Source organism: Trichomycterus rosablanca, chromosome 21 (genome assembly GCF_030014385.1).
Source record: "Trichomycterus rosablanca isolate fTriRos1 chromosome 21, fTriRos1.hap1, whole genome shotgun sequence".
NCBI lineage: Eukaryota > Metazoa > Chordata > Actinopteri > Siluriformes > Trichomycteridae > Trichomycterus > Trichomycterus rosablanca.
Window position 1 is genome coordinate 3,461,969 of NC_086008.1, and position 25,329 is coordinate 3,487,297.

General features: G+C 44.3%; 1 protein-coding gene across 1 annotated transcript; it reads left to right on the forward strand.

Annotated features, from left to right (window-relative positions):
* The first annotated feature begins 378 nt into the window (after positions 1 to 378).
* Positions 379 to 24,267, forward strand: rabl6b (RAB, member RAS oncogene family-like 6b). Its single transcript, XM_063018047.1, has 16 exons — positions 379 to 465; positions 2,861 to 3,235; positions 7,606 to 7,740; positions 10,119 to 10,166; positions 13,314 to 13,366; positions 13,491 to 13,582; positions 14,007 to 14,147; positions 15,221 to 15,326; positions 16,502 to 16,605; positions 17,237 to 17,553; positions 18,068 to 18,230; positions 19,552 to 19,761; positions 19,883 to 20,207; positions 21,244 to 21,427; positions 21,518 to 21,576; positions 23,594 to 24,267. The coding sequence occupies exons 2-16, from the start codon at positions 3,103 to 3,105 to the stop codon at positions 23,783 to 23,785; spliced, it is 2,262 nt and encodes a 753-aa protein (XP_062874117.1). The 5' UTR covers positions 379 to 465; positions 2,861 to 3,102; the 3' UTR covers positions 23,786 to 24,267.
* Positions 24,268 to 25,329: the final 1,062 nt, after the last annotated feature.

The following is a 25,329-nucleotide window of genomic DNA, read 5'->3' on the forward strand; positions in this document are numbered from 1 at the left end:
TGGATAAAAGCATGTGCTAAATGCTGAAAATGTAAATGTAAGAGCTGAAGGTAAAAGAGGAAGAGGACGACCAGCAGCAAGGTGGATGTTTACAACTATATGAGTAATAAACAACCCATTTAGAAGCCTGAACATCCAAACCGAAGGCAGAATAATCTAGAGAAACACTATCTATATGGTAGCAGGAGTCGGAATGGCGGTACTTATAATAATAAAAATAATAAGAATAAAAATCTAGCGTAAATATTTTTCCACTTCCGCAACGGACCAATCACAGGACGAGTTGTGAGTAAACTGACCAATCCTTGTTTAGAAGGCGGGACGTTTCTTTTCCCCGCCCCCATTAGTGGAGTACAGGCATTTGTATGCTGATGTGTCGGTACAGTGAGCTATAGATGTCTCTCCATCATCCAGAGATTAAAAAAACAGGATGCCGTTATTATAAATATGAGCTATGATCTTAAAGTAAGTATAGTTTTATATCGACTGATGGTTTTAAAGGTAATACGCGGTAACATCCTTGTTTAGAGTTGTATGTCAGAGCTAGCTCGTAGCGTAGTGCTACCTGGTTGCATCCCAAATAGTGGGATTTATTTTGAGTAGTTTACTAGGTAGGGCGCGTGAGGTGGTTACATTAAACCCGCGTAGGGCTCTTGTGTAGGTTATGAGAGCGTGATTTGGGATTGAACCAATGCCTTGGATAGCTATCAAATATTGACGCTATTCGGGCTTTCTGTGATTACTTTTTATGAAACCGTACACCCGTTTACTTTCTAAAAACATATACATTATAGTAAAATTCTTAATGAAATACATAGTAAATATGTTAAACATAAAAGATGTAGATTTACATATTTGGTTAGCATTAGCAGTAACAGTTCAGTGTAAATCATCACCCTGATCATAACATATTGTCAGATGTGCAGATGAAAACAACCCATCAAACAGTTCATTTAATAACAGAATTATGCTTATTGTTATTTAATTACAAATTTACCTGTCCCCATATTTCAGGTTATTTGACACTTTCGATTAAAGGTGCAGTCAGTAATTTCTACCAGGTGTATCTGTGCACAAAAAGCTCATGAATACCATTACAATACAAAGGTATACGAATTTTATTTACTTGCTGAATATAATATTAGATCAGCCATAACATTAAAACCACCTCCTTGTACAATTACTGACTGTAGTCCATCTGTTTCTCTACATACTTTAACCTGCTTTCACCCTGTTCTTCAATGGTCAGGACCCCCACAGGACCACCACAGAGCAGGTATTATTTAGGTGGTGGATCATTCTCAGTGTGTGTTGTGCTGGTATGAGTGGATTAGACACAGCAGCGCTGCTGGAGTTTTTAAATACTGAGTCCACTCACTGTCCACTCTATTAGACACTCCTACCTAGTCGGTCCACCTTGTAGATGTAAAGTCAGAGACGATCGCTCATCTATTGCTGCTGTTTGAGTCGGTCATCTTCTAGACCTTCATCAGTGGTCACAGGACGCTGCCTACGGGGTGCTGTTGGCTGGATATTTTTGGTTGGTGGACTATTCTCAGTCCAGCAGGGACAGTGAGGTGTTTAAAAACTCCAGCAGCGCTGCTGTGTCTGATCCGCTCATACCAGCACAACACACACTAACACACCACCACCATGTCAGTGTCACTGCAGTGCTGAGAATGATCCACCACCTAAATAATACCTGCTCTGTGGTGGTCCTGTGGGGGTCCTGACCATTGAAGAACAGGGTGAAAGGGGGCTAACAAAGCATGTAGAGGAACAGATGAACTACAGTCAGTAATTGTAGAACTATAAAGTGCTTCTGTATGGTAAGTGGAGCTGATAAAATGGACAGTGAGTGTAGAAACAAGAAGGTGGTTTTAATGTTAGAAGTAAAACGTGTGTACTTGGTGGATGAGTTGAAATACTTGGGATCTGTGGTGCTACAGAGGTGAAGAAGAGAGTGCAGGCATGGTGGAGTGGGTGGCGTAGAATGGGTATCTGCCAGAGTAAAATGGAAAGTTTACATGACAGTAGTGAGGCCTGCTATGTTGTTTTCGATACTCTGTGCCGCTGATATTAAGGTAGGAGAGGGAGGTGGCGGAGATGAAGATGCTGAGATTCTCGTTATTGTACGGCTGCATCCCAAATAGTGGGATTTCCTTTGAGTAGTTTACTAGGTAGGGCTCGTAAGCTGTTTACATCACACCTCGCTTTGTGCTAGGAGAGCGTAATTTGGGATTAAACCAATGTCTTAACCTCAGTAGCACCACAGACCCCAGGATGTGACAAAGATGGTCAGGATTAGGAAGGCTTTCATAAGAGGGACCGTGCAGGAGCTTTTGGGAGCTAGAGAAGGGTGCTGAGGAGAACGGGAAGGTCAAAGAGGAGGCTTACTGATGCGGTGAGGGAGGACATGCAGGTGATTGGGGTGACAGGGCAAGATGAAGACGAATGGTGCACTCTCTAACGGGAGCAACTACACAATTTAACACAACTATATAAATTCTATTTAAATTAATCAGAACATAGAGATATGAAGGGATTTAAATGTAATATGATCTACTTACTGACTAATTAATTAAATAATTAATTGATTTATTAATCCTTTTGAAAGAGAAATCTATATTTCATTACTGACACGAAAGCCTCAAGATTGAGCTGTTTGACCTCATTCAGATTCGGCTTCCAGGGTCACACAGTGAGCTAATTAGTTCGCTTCATCACGTTATGACAGGTATGAACCCTGCGCTAAACGAAACGCCAAACGCTCGGCAAGTAAAAGCAGCATTACAGCGTTTTTACTCCCTGTAATAATCTCTGTCTGCACACTGAACAACTTATCTTGATTTTTTTATAGCTTTCATCATCTGAGATCAATGGATGCAGAATCCAACCCTGGACTAGTTGTTTACCTGTGAGGATAAAGCCACGCTCCTTGTTCGCACCTTGTTGCCCGTCATGATCTCTAAGCGAAGAAACACCTAATTTGTATCTCTCGTCGACTGCTCACCGGTACATGGCTTATCTGCACTAGAGGCCTGTTTAGGAGAACTGAGTCATTCACACCGGTGTAGCTGAATTGAATAAACTAGCGTGGAGATGTTCTCCGCTCTGAAGAAGCTGGTGGGCTCGGAGCCGCCCGGCCTGCAACAGGGCAAGAACATTCCTGCAGGACTGCAGTCGATGAACCAGAGTCTGCAGAGACGATTCGCCAAAGGGGTTCAGTACAACAGTAAGTCTTAAGCCAAGTTCACACTACACGACTGGATCTCTTGTAATCGGGAGTCTTTCAGGTCGGTGTGTATTTCACACTACACGACTGATCGGCGATAGGGGGTTTCACACTACACCATCTATCACCGACTGGAATCGCAGGCGAGCTTCTCTGGTCTCCCAAACTACGTTCTGTCACGAAAACACACACGAGAAGTGACGAGGGGTTTAATGACACCATGTTTAAAAATGCACGTCAACAAGTAGCGAGCGATCAAAGTTTGTGCGCTGATGTGCAGCGTAAAATCAAAGAGAAACAATAAATGAATCCGAGGGGATTTGGCAACGCGAGCATGGATTGTTCTATAGTGAGTTGGAGGTTAATAAATATTTTTTGCAATGCAGCATGGGTATTATGTTTTGTAGAGAACGATAAGGTCAAAAATACTGTAATACTTGTGTGTGTGCTGATGTATTCTGATATAAACTATATTATGCCCCTGTCCCACCTTTTTACACTCCTCCCCTGCGTTTCCCCTCACCGCGTATCTTGCGTTCTCATTGGCTGTTCGACACAGCACTCATTGCCAGGGGGCGGCACGGTGGCTAAGTGGGTAGCACTGTCGCCTCACAGCAAGAAGGTCCTAGGTTCGAACCCCAGGCGGGGCGGTCCGGGTCCTTTCTGTGTGGAGTTTGCATGTTTTCCCCGTGTCTGCGTGGGTTTACTCCGGGTGCTCCGGTTTCCTCCCACAGTCCAAAGACGTGCAAGTGAGGTGAATTGAAGATACTAAATTGTCCAAGACTGTGCTTGATATAAACTTGTGAATTGATAAATCTTGTGTAACGAGTAACTACCGTTCCTGTCATGAATGCAACCAAAGTGTAAAAACATGGCGTTAAAATCCTAATAAACAAACAAACAAACTCATTGCCAGTTGGGCAACTCAGATCCAGATATTTGACAAGCTAGAAATCTCTCTTCAGTCCGAGCGAGTTGCCGGATGGGGTCTCTCTCACATGACTGGTGCAATTACGACCTCTGCTGGCTGATTGATGGCGCCTGCACAGAGATGAGAAAAGAGTGCTCTCAGGGTGTGTCTCTCAGTACACAACGCTGATCTGCACTGCACTCGTCAAAGTGTAGGTGATGAGATGAATACGGCATGCTGCCCATGTGTCGGAGGGGGCGTGGGTTAGCTTCGTTCTCCTCAATCAGAGCAAGGATCGGCATTGGTGGAGAGGAAGCATGATGCAATCGGGCAATTGGACGCGCTAAAAGGGCAATACAACACAATACAATCAACACAAGAACAGTAAAGCAAACAAACAAAAGACCAATAATAAAAATACACAGTTAAAAACGCAAACTTTAAAAGATGAGTTTTTAAATGCTTCTTAAAAGCAGACAGTGACGAACACGTGCGGAGGGACGGTGGTAATGAGTTCCATCATTTAGGGCCAGCAACACTGACGGCTCTATCGCTAAACGAGCGTGAGAAACATGACTACTTTCTGCTCACAGTTTTTGCAAAGACGTGAACTTCAACCCATTTAGGATGATAAACAGAGCAAAAGTCAATTTTTCACTGATTTGGAACATGTTTCAGATCGCGTGTACTCATAATGTAAGCTTGTGGTGTGGTCGTGTTTCAACCCAGCCTACAGATTTCATCTGGGATTAGTCACTCTTTGATAAAATGTTGGGGATTTTATAAATAAGACTTTGCACAGGGCAGCTTAACCAGCAACAAACTAAAACAAGCACCCAAAGGTCTATAAAAGCACATCACTTGTATACACAAAATGGTATCTAACATTCGTGCTTTGGACCAGAACTGAATACTGATACACCGATCAGCCATAACATTAAAACCACCTCCTTGTTTCTACACTCACTGTCCATTTTATCAGCTCCACTTACCATATACAGTGTATCACAAAAGTGAGTACACCCCTCACATTTCTGCAAATATTTCATTATATCTTTTCATGGGACAACACTATAGAAATAAAACTTGGATATAACTTAGAGTAGTCAGTGTACAGCTTGTATAGCAGTGTAGATTTACTGTCTTCTGAAAATAACTCAACACACAGCCATTAATGTCTAAATGGCTGGCAACATAAGTGAGTACACCCCACAGTGAACATGTCCAAATTGTGCCCAAAGTGTCAATATTTTGTGTGACCACCATTATTATCCAGCACTGCCTTAACCCTCCTGGGCATGGAATTCACCAGAGCTGCACAGGTTGCTACTGGAATCCTCTTCCACTCCTCCATGATGACATCACGGAGCTGGTGGATGTTAGACACCTTGAACTCCTCTACCTTCCACTTGAGGATGCGCCACAGGTGCTCAATTGGGTTTAGTCCATCACCTTTACCTTCAGCTTCCTCAGCAAGGCAGTTGTCATCTTGGAGGTTGTGTCTGGGGTCGTTATCCTGTTGGAAAACTGCCATGAGGCCCAGTTTTCGAAGGGAGGGGATCATGCTCTGTTTCAGAATGTCACAGTACATGTTGGAATTCATGTTTCCCTCAATGAACTGCAGCTCCCCAGTGCCAGCAACACTCATGCAGCCCAAGACCATGATGCTACCACCACCATGCTTGACTGTAGACAAGATACAGTTGTCTTGGTACTTCTCACCAGGGCGCCGCCACACATGCTGGACACCATCTGAGCCAAACAAGTTTATCTTGGTCTCGTCAGACCACAGGGCATTCCAGTAATCCATGTTCTTGGACTGCTTGTCTTCAGCAAACTGTTTGCTGGCTTTCTTGTGCGTCAGCTTCCTTCTGGGATGACGACCATGCAGACCGAGTTGATGCAGTGTGCGGCGTATGGTCTGAGCACTGACAGGCTGACCTCCCACGTCTTCAACCTCTGCAGCAATGCTGGCAGCACTCATGTGTCTATTTTTTAAAGCCAACCTCTGGATATGACGGCGAACACGTGGACTCAACTTCTTTGGTCGACCCTGGCGAAGCCTGTTCCGAGTGGAACCTGTCCTGGAAAACCGCTGTATGACCTTGGCCACCATGCTGTAGCTCAGTTTCAGGGTCTTAGCAATCTTCTTATAGCCCAGGCCATTTTTGTGGAGAGCAACAATTCTATTTCTCACATCCTCAGAGAGTTCTTTGCCATGAGGTGCCATGTTAAATATCCAGTGGCCAGTATGAGAGAATTGTACCCAAAACACCAAATTTAACAGCCCTGCTCCCCATTTACACCTGGGACCTTGACACATGACACCAGGGAGGGACAACGACACATTTGGGCACAATTTGGACATGTTCACTGTGGGGTGTACTCACTTATGTTGCCAGCTATTTAGACATTAATGGCTGTGTGTTGAGTTATTTTCAGAAGACAGTAAATCTACACTGCTATACAAGCTGTACACTGACTACTCTAAGTTATATCCAAGTTTCATGTCTATAGTGTTGTCCCATGAAAAGATATAATGAAATATTTGCAGAAATGTGAGGGGTGTACTCACTTTTGTGATACACTGTAGATGCACTTTGTAGTTCTACAATTACTGACTGTAGTCCATCTGTTTCTCTGCATGCTTTGTTAGCCCCCTTTCATGCTGTTCTTCAATGGTCAGGACCCCCACAGGACCACCACAGAGCAGGTATTATTTAGGTGGTGGATCATTCTCAGCACTGCAGTGACACTGACATGGTGGAGGTGTGTTAGTGTGTGTTGTGCTGGTATGAGTGCATCAGACACAGCAGCGCTGTCCCTGCTGGACTGAGAATAGTCCACCAACCAAAAATATCCAGCCAACAGCGCCCCGTGGGCAGCGTTCTGTGTCCACTGATGAAGGTCTAGAAGATGACCGACTCAAACAGCAGCAATAGATGAGCGATCGTCTCTGACTTTACATCTACAAGGTGGACCGACTAGGTAGGAGTGTCTAATAGAGTGGACAGTGAGTGGACACGGTGTTTAAAAACTCCAGCAGCGCTGCTGTGTCTGATCCACTCATACCAGCACAACACACACTAACACACCACCACCATGTCAGTGTGACTGCAGTGCTGAGAATGATCCACCACCTAAATAATACCTGCTCTGTGGGGATCCTGACCATTGAAAAAGCATGCAGAGAAACAGATGGACTACAGTCAGTAATTGTAGAACTACAAAGTGCTTCTATATGGTAAGTGGAGCTGATCAAATGGACAGTGAGTGTAGAAACAAGCAGGTGGTTTTAATGTTATGGCTGATCAGTGTATTTGATACCTTTCTCTAAACAGACCTGTCTTTCTTGGTTTGATAAAGCCTTCTGTTGCCTTCAGACTGAAAATAACACTTTGGAAAGCTCTTAAACTACTTACTGTTCGATAACGGTGTGTTGTTTGTGTGTTCGGTGCAGTGAAGATCGTGATCCGTGGCGACAGAAACACAGGGAAGAGCACACTGTGGCAGCGGCTGCAGGGAGGGAAGTTCCAGGAGGAGTACATTCCTACCCAGGAGATCCAGGTCACCAGCATCCACTGGAACTACAAGAGTAAGATGCTGACGTTCATCAGTCCAGACTCGCCGTCGAAATTCATACTTATATTGATTACATGTTTGGTGTGTAAGAATAAGATTAATAAAGTATGTAACGGGTTAAGATACTGGACTAGTAATCATAATGTTGCCACTATTGCAAGTTACCACTGTTGGCCCCTGACCAAGGCCCTTAACCCTGATATAAAAGTGTTTGCTAAATGCTGGAAATGTTGATAAATTGATTTAGGATTTTATAAATATGTCCCATTTTTATATTTCCAATTTACAATGCTGACTTATACAATGCAGTATAAGAGGGAAGAATAAAGGGCCCAACAATGGCAACTTGGCAGTGGTGGGGCTCGAACCAGCGACCTTCTGATCACTAGTCCAGTATTTTAAACACTGCCCCTACGACTAGTAAAGCTTTGTTTATATTGGGTATTTATAAAAATGCTTTTTAATGCCCGAGCTTAAAACAATTAAAAACCAAAAAATAAATAAATAAATCATTTTATTTAAACCATTTATAAGCAAAAAAAAGAAAATTATAAATTAAGGATAAATATTCAATCATGTCCATTTTATTCACTTTTAATCACTAATTTAAAAATGAAGGGATTGGCTGTGTCTGGGGGGGATGTGACTTGTCAGTGAGCTCTCAGTGCTGATCCCAACCCCAGATAAAATATAGAAGGTTGCATCAGGAAGTAAATTTTATTCAGGGTCTTACACTTTAGTCCTCCGGTGATACTTTTTTTAAGCATCTTCAGTAAAATACTGAATCACTTTATGCTTTGTTTGAGACAATCATAACGTGCACCAGTCATTTATTTTTATTTTTGTGTCTCCTCGTCCACCGTTGTGTAATAACCTAGATGCACGACCAGGTAAATAAACCTTCTGCATCTTTAATCTGCGCTTATAGACGAGACTAGAATAGATCTGTAGCTTTCAGGTATTTCAGTTTTACCTGTGTTAAACTATATGCCTACAAGCATGCCCCTACCTAGTCTCTCATGGTCTCTCATGCTCCCTTCTATTTTCTCATGGTCCCTCCTAGTCCCTCATGATTCCTCCTGGCCCTTCCTAGTCCCCCATTCTCCCTCCTGGCCCATTCTAGTCCTTCCTGACCCCTCCTAGTCCCCCATTCTCCCTCCTGGCCCATTCTAGTCCTTCCTGGCCCCTCCTAGTCCCCCATTCTCCCTCCTGGCCCATTCTAGTCCTTCCTGACCCCTCCTAGTCCCCCATTCTCCCTCCTGGCCCATTCTAGTCCTTCCTGACCCCTCCTAGTCCCCCATTCTCCCTCCTGGCCCATTCTAGTCCTTCCTGACCCCTCCTAGTCCCCCATTCTCCCTCCTGGCCCATTCTAGTCCTTCCTGACCCCTCCTAGTCCCCCATTCTCCCTCCTGGCCCATTCTAGTCCTTCCTGGCCCCTCCTAGTCCCTCATGATTCCTCCTGGCCCTTCTAGTCTCTCATGGTCTCTCCTGGCCCCTCTTAGTCCCCCATTCTCCCTCCTGGCCCATTCTAGTTCCTCCTGGCCCCTCCTAGTCCTCCATTCTCCCTAATGGCCCATTCTAGTCCTTCCTGGCCCCTCCTAGTCCCTCATGGTCCCTCCTGCCCCCCTGTAGTCCCTCTTTCAGTCCCTCATTCTCCCTACTGGCCCATTCTAGTTCATCATGGTCCCTCCTGGCCCCGTTTAGTCCCTCATTTGCCTTCCTAGCCCATTCTAGGCCCTCCTGGCCCCTCCTAGTTCCTCATTGTCCCTCCTGACCCCTCCTAGCCCCTTATTGTCCCTCCTGGCCCCTCCTAGTTCCTCCTAGTTCCTCCTGGCCTATTGTAGTCGCTCATGGTCCCTCCTGGCCCCCTTTAGTCCCTCTTTTAGTCCCTTATGGCCTTTCCTAGTCCCCTCTAGTCCCTTCAGGCCCCTTTTGTATTTAGTTTTTCAGCTGTGTGATGTGGCTGAATAGATTTGTAAATATTTACTGAGGTTTGTTGCTGTTCACATGGTAAAATAAAATACAGAAGCAGCAACTTCAGCTGTAATTCAGTCGATCTGGCTGATTCTGTGATCCTAGTCCTATCCAGATTTTTTGCAACTTTCAACGCCTCCGATTGAGGTGGACCGCTTCTTTTCACATGGGCGGGGCAGGTCTTACAGACCACAGTATGAGAGCCACACTTTTATTGCACTTCCTGATGCAACCCTCCCAATTCTATCCGGGCTTGGGACCGGCACTGAGAGCGCACTGATAAGCGCACCTCACAACTTCTAGGCTGTTTTGGCCTCCCACCCCTCAGCAGTAGTGGGTACTGTGTTCTCTCTGGTCTGAATGTTTTATTTTGTTTACATTTTGAGTTTTTTTTTTTACTCTTTGCTGTTTCTGCAGCTACTGATGACGTGGTGAAGGTGGAAGTGTGGGATGTCGTGGATAAAGGTGAGTCCGACCTCCTGCACTGTGATTTTTCTGTTACTCTGTTCTCTGTTTATTTAGATGTTTAGTTCTGTTATGGTTATTAAAATGCGTACAGACTGGTCTAAAATCAGTGTTGTACCTGTGGGATGTGCCGATGATGATGATATTTAGAGCTGGTTAGAGATTTGGCAGTTGTGAGAGCAGCTCCGTCTACCTAAATACGAACTTGATGGTATTGGCTTAATGAAACACACTGTGATGGAACCCTGTGAACAGTTTCTTCACCATTATCATCGTCATCACAAACAAACCATATTGGTCAGTGCAGCATGAACTTGTGTCCATTTTTCAATCAGCTGACCTGTAACATACTACTCTACTCTCTCATGGCCCCTCCTAGTCCCTCATTCCCCCTCCTGGCCCATTCTGGTCCCTCATGGCCCCTCCTAGTTTCTCATTGTCTCTCTTGGCCCATTTTAGTCCCTCATGATCCCTCCTGGCCCCGTCTAGTCACTTATTCTCCCTCCTGACCCATTCTTGTCCCTCATTCTCCCTTTAACATAACAAGATCCTCCTTATTTTAGGCGTCAGTGGTGGAGTTATTCTCAGGTGCTCAACACCCCTGTAAATGATCAATTTGTCACAACATACATTTAAAAATCAGCTTTGTTTATTCCAATTTATAACTGTGTAAAATAGCCTGTGAAGACAGCTGCCCATCAATCTTCTCCCCTCTCGCTGCCCACTGGTCTGTCAAAACAAGTCATGGTCTGCATTAATAAAAACATTTGTAAGAAATCCCTTATTATGCAACTGAAAAGCGTTTAGCCCATTTTCAGAGTTTCGATCCCTCATTGTGCCATAGTCATCTGTAACCTGAGGCTGGCCCTGATCTCTTCCAATAATCAAACTTACACTAACCAATCTAACCAGTCTGTTAGATCAGGTATCGGGAACTGGGCAGACGGTGCCCTTCTTGAAATACGTTCTTCTGCATTTGCATAGACTGCGTTTCACAAGACTCAATGACTGGCGGTTCATGTTTTAATAAAACATGAGCTTGTTCCTACTCTCACAGAGTGCTAACCAGCCTGTGGTTAAGGAGAATTGTCCAAACGGGACCAAGCATTCCACTTTAATGTCAGATTAATTATTTATTGTCTATTTTATTTATTTCAAATCACTGATTAAAGTATTGGCTGTGTCTGAGGGGGTTGGTCGAACAGCCCAGCCATTAGAAGGTGCACTTGTCAGTGCGCTCTTAGTGCTGGTCCCATGCCTGAATAAGATAAGGATGGTTAGAGAATCGGTAATGACCAACTGGGAGAGTTTGGAAACCCATGAATTGGTAAATAAACATAGTAGTCCGGTTAGTCCGAATGCTCATCAGTGCTGTCAGCTGGTTGGGTGTCTGTATGCAGACATGATTGGCTGTGTCTGAGGAGGGTGTGGATGACTGTTTAACGTCCTGTCTGGGGTGTTACCACACTGCACCCAGTTTTTCCAGGGAACCTGCACCCACCACGACCCTGAAAAGGATAAATCAATAGAAAAACATGACATAAATGAATCATTTTTTTATGTAAAAACGTAGTATCGGCACATCCCAGCATTTTTTCCTTTTTATGTTGTTGTTGTTGTTTCCAGTCCTTTAGGGACGAGGTAGGTGACTGCATGCTCACGTTACGTTCATCACTACGTCCATGCTTTCAACAACTGCATTATTGAAGCATGGCCTAGTTTACCTAGCTGCTTAGCCTACACACACACAGGTAGTCCTGGACTTCACATGTGTATTAATGTTGTCTCTCTTGCTCTGCTCTCACTGTGCAACCAGGCCAAAAAATCGCTCTTCCTGAAGGTGTAGGTGAGAAACCCTTCTGCATAGAGACTGTAAGACCTTAGGTCGTAGTTCTGTGTGTATCTAACGGGTGTGTTTGTGTGTTTTACTCCGTGTGTGTGTGCAAACACAGTCCCTGGATAAGTAAGAATGTGTTACGTTTGGGGTCCTGCCTACACTCACTTTCCCTCCTTTAACTCACGATGTTCACTTTTATTTTTACATTACTCACACAGTGAGCACTTTATTAGGTACACCTGTTTGATAGCACAGATCTGGATTATTTTATCACTGATTGTAAAGTTTGTCACCCCCTGTACCCTGTTTATTCATCAAAATGACTCTCATAGAACCCCCACTGTCCAGGTGATGACACTAACATATAACGAGGTAGTGTGTGTTGTGCAGGTATGAGTGCAGCCGTGTTAATGGGATTTAAAAACACTTTAATGTCAATACTTGGATAAGAATAGTGCCAAAGTGCCCAGGTGGCACAGCGGGATTTTACACCAGCACACCAGCGCTGGGATCCTGAACTTCCCGGTTCAAATCTCGCCTCTAGTCCCGCTAGATGGCGCAGCAGACAAAATTGGCTGGGAAAAGACCGGAATAAAAAGGGAGTATGGTCTGTAAACGCTGTGCAGGGACACTGGTGAGCAGCCCGAGGTGCCTGTGCAGAAGTGGAAGAACAGGAGAATTGAGTGATATTCTGCTTTATGTGCAAATCCACCGAAACGTGGGTGAAAAAGAAGGGGATGAGGGACTGTGCACGCGCCGTAGTCCCTCAATATACCCTCCTCAGGTGCAATCGGGATCCCCAGCAGCAGAAGATTAATTGGCTATGCTAAGGGAGAAAATGTGGAAATAAATAGAATTAGAAAAATAGAATAGTGCTAAAACCAAAAATATAAAGCTGACAGAATTCTGTGATCAGAAAGCGCTCACAGATAAAAGACTAGAGGTGGATCAACACACAAAATATAAACTGTACACTTATAACTTCATGCTGACAGGGTAGGTGTTCCTAATAAAGAGGCCAGTAAGTTTAAACAGCATCTCAAACTTGGTACATACGTTATGACCTGCATCGCTTCAGTCCGAAATTATCAATGCAACATATTTAACTCACTGCACGTCTGGGCTTAACAGTACGTAAGGATTTAGGAGGAGGATAAAAGGAAATGTAACCATCTATTACTGTAGGTGCTGGTTTTTATTTCGGTCCGGTGTGTTTATTACTCACTCTTGTTGTGACTTGTTTTTCCGCATTGAGAATTTTCACCGACTTTCAGTTGTTAATGGTTGGTTTGTTTTGTGGTCCTCTTTAGGAAAGGGCAAAAAGAGAGGCGAAACACTAAAGCTGGAGAACGAACCCCAAGAGGTAAAGCAAAGTGTCCGACGGGACGGTTTATTTAGAGAATTATAATTTTTTAAACATAGTAATATAAATGCAGTTTTGTACTTTTGTACTCTGATGTTTTCTCGTCCGTGTGTGACGTCTGCAGACTGAGAACGAGATGGCCCTCGACGCTGAGTTTCTGGACGTGTATAAGAACTGTAACGGCGTCATCATGATGTTCGACATCACCAAGCAATGGTAGAGTTTGGGAGAGATCACTTATTTCTTTCAGCACTGGCTTCCAATAACAGCCTGTATTAAATACAACATTATTCTGCTTACATGGGTTCTTTTATGATGTTATATGTTCTTTCCTCTTATATTTACTATGTAAAGTGTCCTTGGGTATGTGAAAGGCACTGTATAAATTGTATATTTGTTTGGCTCATGAGATTTGCAGATGTGTGAAGCTCTGCCTGACTGTTTTGACAGGTACTCATGATCGTGCAGATCCAAGCATGACTGCAAAAACACAAACGCAAGAGCAGAACAAACGTTACCCAGCTAGCTGTAATGAATGTGTCAAATTCAGACAATTAAATCCAATTTTAATCGTTTGTTATTTTCAAATGAATGTATTTATGATTTATTTCTAACTGGCTGTTGTTTTTTTGCCTGGCAGGACTTATAACTACATCTTGCGGGAGCTGCCCAGAGTACCAACCCATGTGCCAGTGTGCGTGTTGGGTAACCATCGGGATATGGGCGAGCACCGGGTCATCCTGCCTGATGACATCAGAGACTTTATCAGTAGCCTTAACAGGTAGGAGAACAAATCCAGTTCACGATAGGGGGCGTTTCGGTGACGTGGCGGTAAAACATGCTAGACCGCCAGTGTTGAGATCCTTTACTGGTGTGTTCACATCATAACTCTGATATCAGCCGCCCGGGCGTCTGCACAGACGCACGATTGGCGGTGTGTCTGTAGATGGAAATACTTTAGTGACAGAAACAGGGTTTTTGTTGCTGGGGTAAGTGTGGCCTCTGCTGACTGGGCAAAAGAGGCCAGTGATTGGAGGTGGGGGTGGCAGCAGAGATACGTTCTAGTTGACCACAACTGAGTTGGGTAAATAAAGGGGGGAAAAAAGAATGAATATAAATAAATAAATAAAAGAAATTAATTAAATAAAAGAAATATATTTAAATAGAGTCAAATATTAATATTTTTTTTAATGTATTTTTGTAATTATTTAAATTAATTATGTAAAAGAAGAAAAAATATTTAAATAGATCTAAATATAAATTGTTTTATTTTTTAAAAATTTATTTTAATAATTATTTAAATTAATTATGTAAAAAATAAAAAAATAAATTAAAATAAAAAAATAATTAAAAGAAAAATAAATAAATAAATTAATTAATTAAATAAAGAAAAAGTATTTAAATAGAGCCAAATTAAAAAAAATTTTTTTTATTTATTTAAATTAATTATATATAAAAACATTTTTTTCACGTTTTTATTTATTTTGTGATGTTTTTAAACCTGCTATATCAACAAAAAGTACATTTAAAAATAAAAATAGTGCTCCTAAGGGGCACAGTTGTCTAGGGCAGCTTTCATATGCAGGGTTTTGTCTTTCGATCACTGCAAGGCTGCTGAGCATTTAAGCTTTTGACACGATACTCGGCAAAACCGCCACTCTTTAAGACAACCCACAATACTGACTGACAGCATTAACGGATCATTCACGTTTTTTTATATGAAGTATATTATAGTTTGTACCAGAATGCTTTTGGCCATGTTGTGTATATGAGACCGGACTGAACGTGGTATCAGATTTCTGTGCCTGTAGTGTGAGCTGGCATTTGATAACGTCTCTTTTCTATTCTAAACAGGCCTCTGGGTTCCTCCTACATCCACTACGCCGAGTCTTCCATGAAAAACGGCTTTGGCCTGAAATACCTGCATCGATTCTTTAACATTCCTTTCCTTCAGCTTCAGGTGAGTGTTCGAGCGGCACACGAGCGCGAACGCACCGCCGTTTAACGATACCTCGTCTTTTTTATTTTAGACTTTAGACTCTAAGGTACTTAGACTGAGTCCATTGTTGTGTAACCCTCTTAATATTTCATGTAGGGTCTGTGTGTGTGTGTGTGTGAACTGTCTCGAATATCCAGCAGTAATTAGATCAGGGGTGTCCGACTGCACTCGCTCAGATCACCGCACAGATCTTCAGCCTCTTCTCCCTTCTCTAACACACCTGAATCTACTCAGGAACTAATTAGCGAGCACTTTATTAGCACTCGGATCTGTGTGTATCAGCCACGAAAATCATTCCGTCTGTAAGAATGTGCTTTCCTTAAGAGGTCAAAGGTGTGAAAAAGTATTTGCCCCCTTCCTGATTTCTTTTTAATCGAATCTGCACTTTGAATCTCCACTTTGACTCATTGATTCATTTGAATGTTGTATTCGGTTATAGAATTATTGTCATTTTATTGTCACTGAGTTCTTTCCAAAGTGTTGTAATGGGGCTGAGGTCAGGGCTCTGTGCAGGCCACTGGAGTTTTTTTTAATCATGCTTTTCTTCATGACTTCATAATGAAGATTGCTTTATGCACGGGGTGGGGTCATGCTGAAACAGGAAAGGGCCTTTCCTAATCTGCTGCAAAGTTGGAAGCATATTATTTCCCTTATATTGTTATTTTATTGCACCTGTTAGCAATTGCTGTGGCTGAAACACGTGCATTAAAAATAGAAGGCGTGTCCCAATACTTTTGGCCATATAGTGTACCACAGGTAAATGTTTGAAGCTTGAATGTCTTCCATTTGTGCAGAGAGAGAAGATCTCAAGACTTGTGATTTAAGCTGTTTATTAGATAGTAGCAGCCAAAGGCATCAGTTGATAATAGTGACTAATAAAAGTGTGGCAACAAACAGACTTACTGGAAGTCGATACTGTGACAGTATACAGTCTAAGCAATTGAGGGTTTAGGGCCTTGCTCAAGGGCCCAACAGTTTGCAACTTGGCCATGGTGAGGCTTGAACCTTTCGATTTCTAGTCCAATACCTTAACCGCTAGGCTACAACTGCTGTCATGCGGATTATGAATTATTATTTTGTGTCTTGTTTGGATGTGCCTTGTGTTTTTCGTCCTCTGACTTCATATTTGTACGCAGAGAGAGACGCTGTTGCGACAGTTGGAGACCAACCAGCTGGACATCGACGCCACTTTGGAGGAGCTGACCGTCCAGCAAGAGACAGAGGATCAAAACTACGAGATGTAAGACCTTTAGGAACACAACACACACAGCTTTGTTGACACACTGCCATTCTTAGTGTCAGTCTGAGTACTGCTTTGACATTTGGCATTTTGCGTTACTTGAAGAACTGGCATGAAATGGACCAGTTGAGTCTTTTGTCGCTTTACCACTGAGCGGTACCCCACTGGTACAGATCCTTTTTTCTCCCCAGTCTAGTCAAATCTACTCTACAGTCTACTCTCCTGCTTCATCAGACCCCCAGCCTGATAGATTAAGACCTCAGACTGTCACGTGCCTTCTCCGACACGCTCACAGCCACCTACCGCTTCTTTTCACCTGCTAATGCAGTGCATAATAAGCACCACACTAGATGTTACATGTACATTTTCAGTATTTTAGCAGATTTACAGTACTGTGACAGTCAACAATCTAAGCAATTGAGGGTTGAGGGCCTTGCTCAAGCGGCCTTCTGATTACTTAAACCAGTACCTGCCCTCTAGGAATACACATACTGAACTCTGGACATCCATCCTTGTTATGAAAACCAAAAATATTAATTATGAATGTATTTATTGCTTGATGAATCACTTTAAATACTGGTACAGACACGTTCTTATGTAGACCACATCTGTGTCCTAACCAAACCTGCAGATTCCTGGAGCTGATGGAGGCACGAGCTAAAGGCTACAGATCACCCGGTGACCCTAATGGTCAAAGCCCTTCCTCCGGCTCCCAATCTCCTGTGGTGCCAGCGGGCAGCTCCCCGGGCAGCTCCAGCCCTGGCACACCGCAGCAACCTCCGATCATCGGACAGAACCCACAGATCCCGCCCCCTCCGGACGCCCAGTCGCCTGCCCCCGACCCGGCACCTTCCGCCCCTTCTCCGGCTCCGCAGCCTCAGAAACGCAGCTTCATCTCCAGGCTGTTCGGCTCGACACCCAACCCCGAGACGCCCTCTGCTGCTACGGGTAAGTGGTTCATACTGCGAGCGGGTTGAGTGGAGAGTAGGGATCAATGAGCACGAGGATTTTAGCAGCTCTCGACTGTGAATGCTTTATTTCTTAATACTGTAAGGACTTAGCAAAGTAGCTCCGTTTGTTTAAATGGCATCGATGACTCTGGATGTGTGTAGAAATGTCAGTGATGGGTGAAGAACATGAAAAGCCGTTTTGGAGGGGGTTGCCTCTAGGCCTGGCTTTGTAAGCTGTACAGTAATTAAAGGAATTAGTGCTCATGAGCATCATGAGACGAGTGTCATAAGACTTCCTTGATGTGTGTGGATTTGTAGCCGCACAAGGAACTGCAGTGAAAAAGCTGCTTATATGTTGTAAATATACTGAGATTGTATTAACACAGGTAATACTAAAAGTATACAAATGTTTGTGCATCCCTGACCAAATGTCGCTGATTACAGGGACTGTAGACAAGACAGTCCAAAACAGACTCATAACACTAAATCTGTCATTTCTTTCATTTCTATAGAAACTGAGCTGGCACCTCCTCGCCCACCGACCGCAGTCCAGAGCGTGGACGACTTTGTACCAGACGACGGACTGGATAAGAGCTTCTTAGAAGACGGCGGCCCATCTAACACTAAACCCAGTATGAACTCACAGCAACAAGCAGCCGGCGTCGACAGTGACAGGTAGGATTCACACTGCACTATTTTAAACAAGATGATTGTCCATAAAGAGTGAGTACCATGAACTTCATGGTTGGGTCCTGTGTATGTGGAAAAGGAAAAATGAATAGGACCAAAAAGGTAGGCTTATAAACAAAGGGAAATAAAGCAAGTCCAAAGCACTAATTAGCTCAGTGTGGCCCAATATGTAAGAATGAGAACATTCCTGAGCATGGGACACAAAAGCACTGCATCAATTTCATGCCAACTGGACAGTCTTTGTTTGTGTAACATTATCTTGCATGTTATAGCGCCCCCTAGCACTGCAGTTAGTGTTTTTGAACCTCCTTTAATGTGTTCCTCTGACGTTAGGTGATTGTGTGTTCTTTATGATCGGCGCTGCTCCACCCATGTTTTTGACTGGCATTTAGAACAGTTCAAGTTCTCAGGGTGATACCACGTTTGTGTATGTGGGGTTAAAATCCTTGGTTAGTGAAAGTGTGAATTTAGGCGTCCAGGTGACACAGCGTGATTCGTGAAACTTGCCGTTGCCACCGGCATAATTGGCAGTGTCGGCAGCAGATACTAATTGGCCACCGTATCTGCTATGGCGGGATGACCGGACTATGTGTGAGTGGGTGGGATCTTCATAAGCTGTGTAAGGACCCTGATCGGCGGAAGAGACGCCTGTGCAGAATGCGGGGGCGAGGAGAGGAGGGCCATGCACGTATTGGTCAGAAGAGGCGTGGGCAATCGGGTATCCCTCAGTAGCGGAAGACAAATTGACTGCGCTAAATCGGGAGGAAAATGGGGAGAAAATGCTTTTAAAAATGTGTCATATTGTATATTATGGTCTGTGTGTGTTTTGTTTTATTGGAGAAAAAGAAGATGAAGGAAAATCTTAACACAAACAATAAGGATTGAGCGCCTTTGTTGCCTGGACCCCTAAATTTGGACTTCAATGGGCAATATTTCACATTTACACTTATGGCATTACAGTTAGCTAATTACAGTCAAGTAATTAAGGATTAAGTGACTTGCTCAAGGGTTCCAACAGTGGAAACATAGATGTGGTGGGGATTGAACCAGGGACCTTCTGGTTACAAGAATTATGACAGTTTCTACTATTAGTTTTTCTTTCACTAGTGTTTACTTTGTGTCCTTTTCTGTGTGTGTGTGTGTGTGTGTGGGGGGGGGGGGGGGGGGGGGGGGTTATACTGGTGGCTAGTTTAAAAATACTAAATAGCAATTAATAACCCCCATATAACTAAAAGCATCACAGCCGTACCCATCATCAGCCAACAGGGTGGGTAATAGTTTACACTGGATTATGTTCTTTTTACAGTGATGGAGAGGGGAGAGGCGGGAACCCCATGGTCGCGGGTTTTCAGGATGATCTGGATCCCGACGATGTCCAGCCAAGACATCAGGAGTCCAGAACCTCTGTCCCCAGTAAAGATCTGAATATAACACTGTCCAGCGATGACGAGGAGGACGGAGCCAGACCCGTCGTGGCCCTGGATGACGATCTGGAGATCGGCCTCGACAGCCATCTGTAAGAGAGAGAGACACTTTATAAATAAAACGTAGTATTTTTAAGCATATTAAGGAAAGATGTGCAGAAATCTGGAGCTCACTTGATCATGATTTCGATGAACTTGATGTTTCTCCTGCAGGGACGATCTGAGCACGTTAACACTGGACGAGAAACCCAAACTCCCGAAGACGACGCCGTCGGCCGAGCCTCAGAGGATCGCGGAGCCTCCTGTCCTCACCCCGACTCCTGTGCACCACCTACACACTCCACAAACATTGACGCAGACACACTCGCCACCAAAAACACTCGGTGCACCACAGAGCGGGAAGATGAAAGCAGCTCCGGCTCAGGGCGGCGTCTCAGACTCGGACCACGAGGCCCCGGTTGCCCAGCAGATGCTCTCCTTCGTGATGGACGACCCCGATTTCGAGAGTGAGGAGGAGTGTGTGCAGAAAGTTAAGAAGGTACGATATTGATCACTGATGATGAGTTGTGCTGTTTGGGCTTGATTTTTTTTATCTAAATATGTTTCAGTCAGCGCTCGGTTGGTTTATTACCGCCGCTGAGGTTCAAACCCGGGTTGCGGCAGGTCCGCTTTGTAAAGGTTCCGTTCGTGCGGTGTATGATGCTCACCATCTTGATGATAGGAAGCGACGGCACAGCCAGCACAAAATTGGTTTTGCTGCGTATCAAGTTTTTATTCATTTGCATAAAAAGACTCTCGCTGTGGTTCACTGTAGTCCTAGAATCTTACAAACGAATCCCCCACCCCCCATTTGTTTTACCAAATATAGTTGCGTCCAATCGGAGCTTGTCTCTCTCTTGTTGCTTCTGCCACCCCTACCACTGAAGGAGGGTCAAGGCTGTCATGAATCCCCTCTGACCGCTTCTTTTCACCTGCCAGGGGCAATTTCACAGAGCGTAGTACCGTGTACGAACATTTACATTTTCTGCATTTAGCAGACGCTTTAATCCAAAGCGACTTACAGTACTGTGACAGTATACAATCTAAGCAGTTGAGGATTAAGGGTCTTGCTTAAGGGCCCAACAGTGACAGCCTGGCAAAGGTGGGGCTTGAACCAGTGACCTTCTGATTACTAGTATGATTACTAGTCCAGTACCTTAACCACTAGGCTACGGCGTGTACGAACGGCCACGCCCTCGTGCAGATGCCTCGACCGTTCAGCAGAGGCCGCACTTGCCCCAGAGACTAGGAACCTCGTTTCAGCCTGCCCTCGCCCTACAGACACAGCCAATCGTGTGTCTGTGTAGGTGCCCGGCCGGCCGATAGCAGAGCTGATGAATGGATTTTAACTCCTTCCAGTGTGTCTATTTGAACTAAACCTAATTATCAACATAAATGGAGTGAATTGGTTGATTTAATAAAAAACATTCATTTATTTGATTTGTTAGTCTTTTAGAGCAGAAAATCCAAAAGTCTGCAGAATTCTAAGTGTGATAATTAAACCCATTTGAATTTCGATCCTCCTGCGTCTGAAGGAGAACCTTCCCGTCAAGGCCGACCTCCCCGACCTTTCGGACGACGACGCGTTCTCTGCGAAATCGTCCGACGCCGTCAAGCCGTCCTCGCGCTCCTTCAAACACAAGAACGACAACGATCTGTTCGGGCTGGGCTTCGAGGAGAAACCTCCCCAAAGTAAAGACAGCAGTGATGAGCAGGATGGTGAGTCTCTCACACGGTTCTATTAGATTTTCATTTCTGACCCTGATCCGTTTTGATCGTCAAATAAAAACGTTCACGGTCTGTCTGCAGAGAAGGAAAGCCGACACTCTACAAAGGAGAAAAAGAAAAAGAAGAAGAAGAGTAAAGAGGTGAGGAAAAGGGATTATTGTATGTGTGTTCACTGACATCTGGCTGGTTATTTAGCTGACGGCATTAAAATGGGTTCGCTGTGTAAGATGGCAGCACGTTAACAAAGCTCTAAAACCCAGAGTGCTTTCTGAGATACTGACTGGGCATTGAGAGGGTGCAACAAGTAAACAACAGCAACAAGTAAAACAATACACAGACAGACATAACAAGCAGTGTTTGGGTGGGGGTGTGCAGAGGGGGTGATGGAGGTCACAGCTCTGGTGAAGAAAGCATGTATTTTAATAGACAGGATGTAGGTTCACGAAGGACCACTTCGAATATAATATAGCTCCTACATTGGCATGTTGCACTGGTACAGAGTACACATATTTTTACTGACACTGACCAGTACATAGGTCATACCTTATTCACTGGGACTGACGGGTACACTGGACAATGCCTCCTGTTCTGGGACTGGCAGGTACATCAGCCATGTTTCTTATACCGGGAGTGACTGGTACATAGGCTATTCTTTCTTTTTTGGGACTGACCGGTACATAGACCATGCCTCCTTTACTGGGACTAACAGGTACACTGGACAATGCCTCCTGTTCTGGAACTGGCAGGTACATCAGCCATGTTTCTTATACTGGGAGTGACTGGTACATAGGCTATTCTTTCTTTTTTGGGACTGACCGGTACATAGACCATGCCTCCTTTACTGGGACTGACGGGTACACTGGACAATGCCTCCTGTTCTGGGACTGGAAGGTACATCAGCCATGTTTCTTATACTGGGAGTGACTGGTACATAGGCTATTCTTTCTTTTTTGGGACTGACCGGTACATAGACCATGCCTCCTTTACTGGGACTGACGGGTACACTGGACAATGCCTCCTGTTCTGGGACTGGAAGGTACATCAGCCATGTTTCTTATACTGGGAGTGACTGGTACATAGGCTATTCTTTCTTTTTTGGGACTGACCGGTACATAGACCATGCCTCCTTTACTGGGACTAACAGGTACACTGGACAATGCCTCCTGTTCTGGGACTGGCAGGTACATCGGACATGTTTCTGTTTCTGGGACTGACTGGTACATAGGCTAATTTTTCTATCCTGGGAGTGACCAGTACATAGGCCATGCCTTCTTTACTGGGACTAATGGGTACACTGACCTCCAGTTCTGAGACTGGCAGTTACATAGGCCATGTCTTTTACTGGGACTGATGGGTACACTGAACAATGCCTCCTGTTCTGGGACTGGCAGGTACATCAGCCTTTTACTGAGACTGACCAGTACATAGGTCATACCTTATTCACTGGGAAGGACTGGCACACTGGACAATGCCTCCTGTTCTGGGACTGGCAGGTACATCGGCCATGTTTCTGTTTCTGGGACTGACCAGTACATGGGCCAAGCCTTCTTTCCTGGGACTGACGGGTACACTGGACAATGCCTCCTGTTCTGGGACTGGCAGGTACATCGGCCATGTTTCTGTTTCTGGGACTGACCAGTACATAGGCCAAGCCTTCTTTCCTGGGACTGACGGGTACACTGGACAATGCCTCCTGTTCTGGGACTGGCAGGTACATCAGCCTTGTTTCTTTTACTTAGTTTACCAAGTGCCCCATTCTGCTCCGTAGATGTAAAACTAGCCAACTGTCGGCATCTTGTATACCTGTAGAGTAGGTCAGTTAGTGCTCTCCTTCAAGCGTGTTTAGCTCCCTGTGACATTCCATTAGCTTTTGTTGGAAAATTTGCAGCGCTGTATGTGTTTAAACACCGATTAACAATTCCAATCACATTCTAAACCCTCTGTACTGGTACTGGTACTTTCACATTGTATAATATTGATATATTATCGAATATATAATCTCAAGAGCAGTTCTGCAATAATTTAACAGAGAATAGAATAGTGTTTTTATACCTTGTGATAATTATAGAATCAACGATCAAATACTACGTTCTTCATAAGTTTTCTATGTTTATTAACGTGCTGTTTTAATGAGCACTTTGATCACGTCTCCGCCAGGAGGAGGAGAAAAGCAGCAAAAAGAAGAAACAAAAGAAGAAAGAGAAAGAAGAACCGGAAGGACCCGGAGAGGAGAAGAAAAAGAAAAAGACACGGAGTAAGAAATCGGGCGACCTGGACGACCTGGAGGCTTTTCTGGCCGGAGGAGAGGGGGCCGAAAAGAGGGAGGAGGGAGATTACGAGGTGCTCTAGAGGCCTCGGCGTGACGCTGTGTATCCGCACCACTGGCCTCGACATGTCATTGGCAAACACACTGGCATTAACTGGCAGCGCAGTGCTCAACGTGTCCTGATCTGTAAACCGAGTGAGAGTGATGTTGTTTATTCCGGGTCGTGTCTCATTTCCGCCAGGGAGGAGGGAAGCTAGCGTCTTCCCGCCACTCCAGCTGCAATAAGTGGAGAAGCCATGGAGAACTGCTGCATCCTACCTGCATGTAACACTGACACATTTCAGGGTGAGGAACCGACCGGCGTCTCGCTTTTCTACTGTGTCTTTTTGCTTTGTTTGAGGATCCACTCCGAAAGCGGAACACTCCGAGAGCTTCGCTGCTTTGATTTGTTAGCCGTTAGCTTGTGTAGGCATGTGCCGGTAATCAGTTTCAACTTACGCACATGTATTATTGGATGTTTTTAACCGGTAGCCTCGTCTCAGACTGCGTTTTGCTCACTGCTAGTGCAAGAAACTTAAAATATTGTGTACTTAAAAAATCCTTGATCAGTTTACTGGGTCTGCAAAAAAAACAGCCCAGTTCTACAATTACTGACTGTAGTCCATGTGCTTTCACCCTGTTCTTCAATGGTCAGGACCCCCACAGGACGTGTTAGTGTGTGTTGTGCTGGAGTTTTTAAATACTGTGTCCACTCACTGTCCACTCTATTAGACACTCCTACCTAGTCGGTCCACCTTGTAGATGTAAAGTCAGAGACGATCGCTCATCTATTGCTGCTGTTTGAGTCGGTCATCTTCTAGACCTTCATCAGTGGTCACAGGACGCTGCCCACGGGGCGCTGTTGGCTGGATATTTTTGGTTGGTGGACTATTCTCAGTCCAGCAGTGACAGTGAGGTGTTTAAAAACTCCAGCAGCGCTGCTGTGTCTGATCCACTCATACCAGCACAACACACACTAACACACCACCACCATGTCAGTGTCCCCTGTAGAGAATCAAAGAAGCTGTTGACCGAGGTAAAAAGCAGATAATAGGTGTGATTCTCAGATCACTCAGTTCAAATTACTAGCCAGAAAAACTAGCCAGTTTAAGGCTTCTTGTATAGGAGTCAGTTAGTGCTCTCCTGCAAGCGTGTTTAGCTCCCCGTGACATTCCATAAGCTTTTGTTGGAAAATACGCAGCACTGTACATGTTTGAACATTTCTAAACACACAACGTTCGCCCGTTACGGTGATTTCGGCACATACCTACACTCCTGTGCATGCTTGGCTTGTTTTAGCGTCGGCGTTCTTTTCTGTATATTTAGTTCTGCTGTATTATGTACGTGACGTGTGCTCTGTACTGTATCTGTATCTGTCTGCGCTTATTATTTTTCCAAACGACATCTTTGCAGAGCTACGCTACATGACCAAAAGTATGTGGACAACCCCCCCAGTCATTTAGTTCAGCTGTTTCTGTTTTAGCCACACTCCTTAATAATAGGTGTATAAAATTATTAAAAGAAAATGTATTTTATGCATTCAGCTTTGTAGGAACAGTTTAAGGAAGGTCCTTTCTGCTTTATAAAG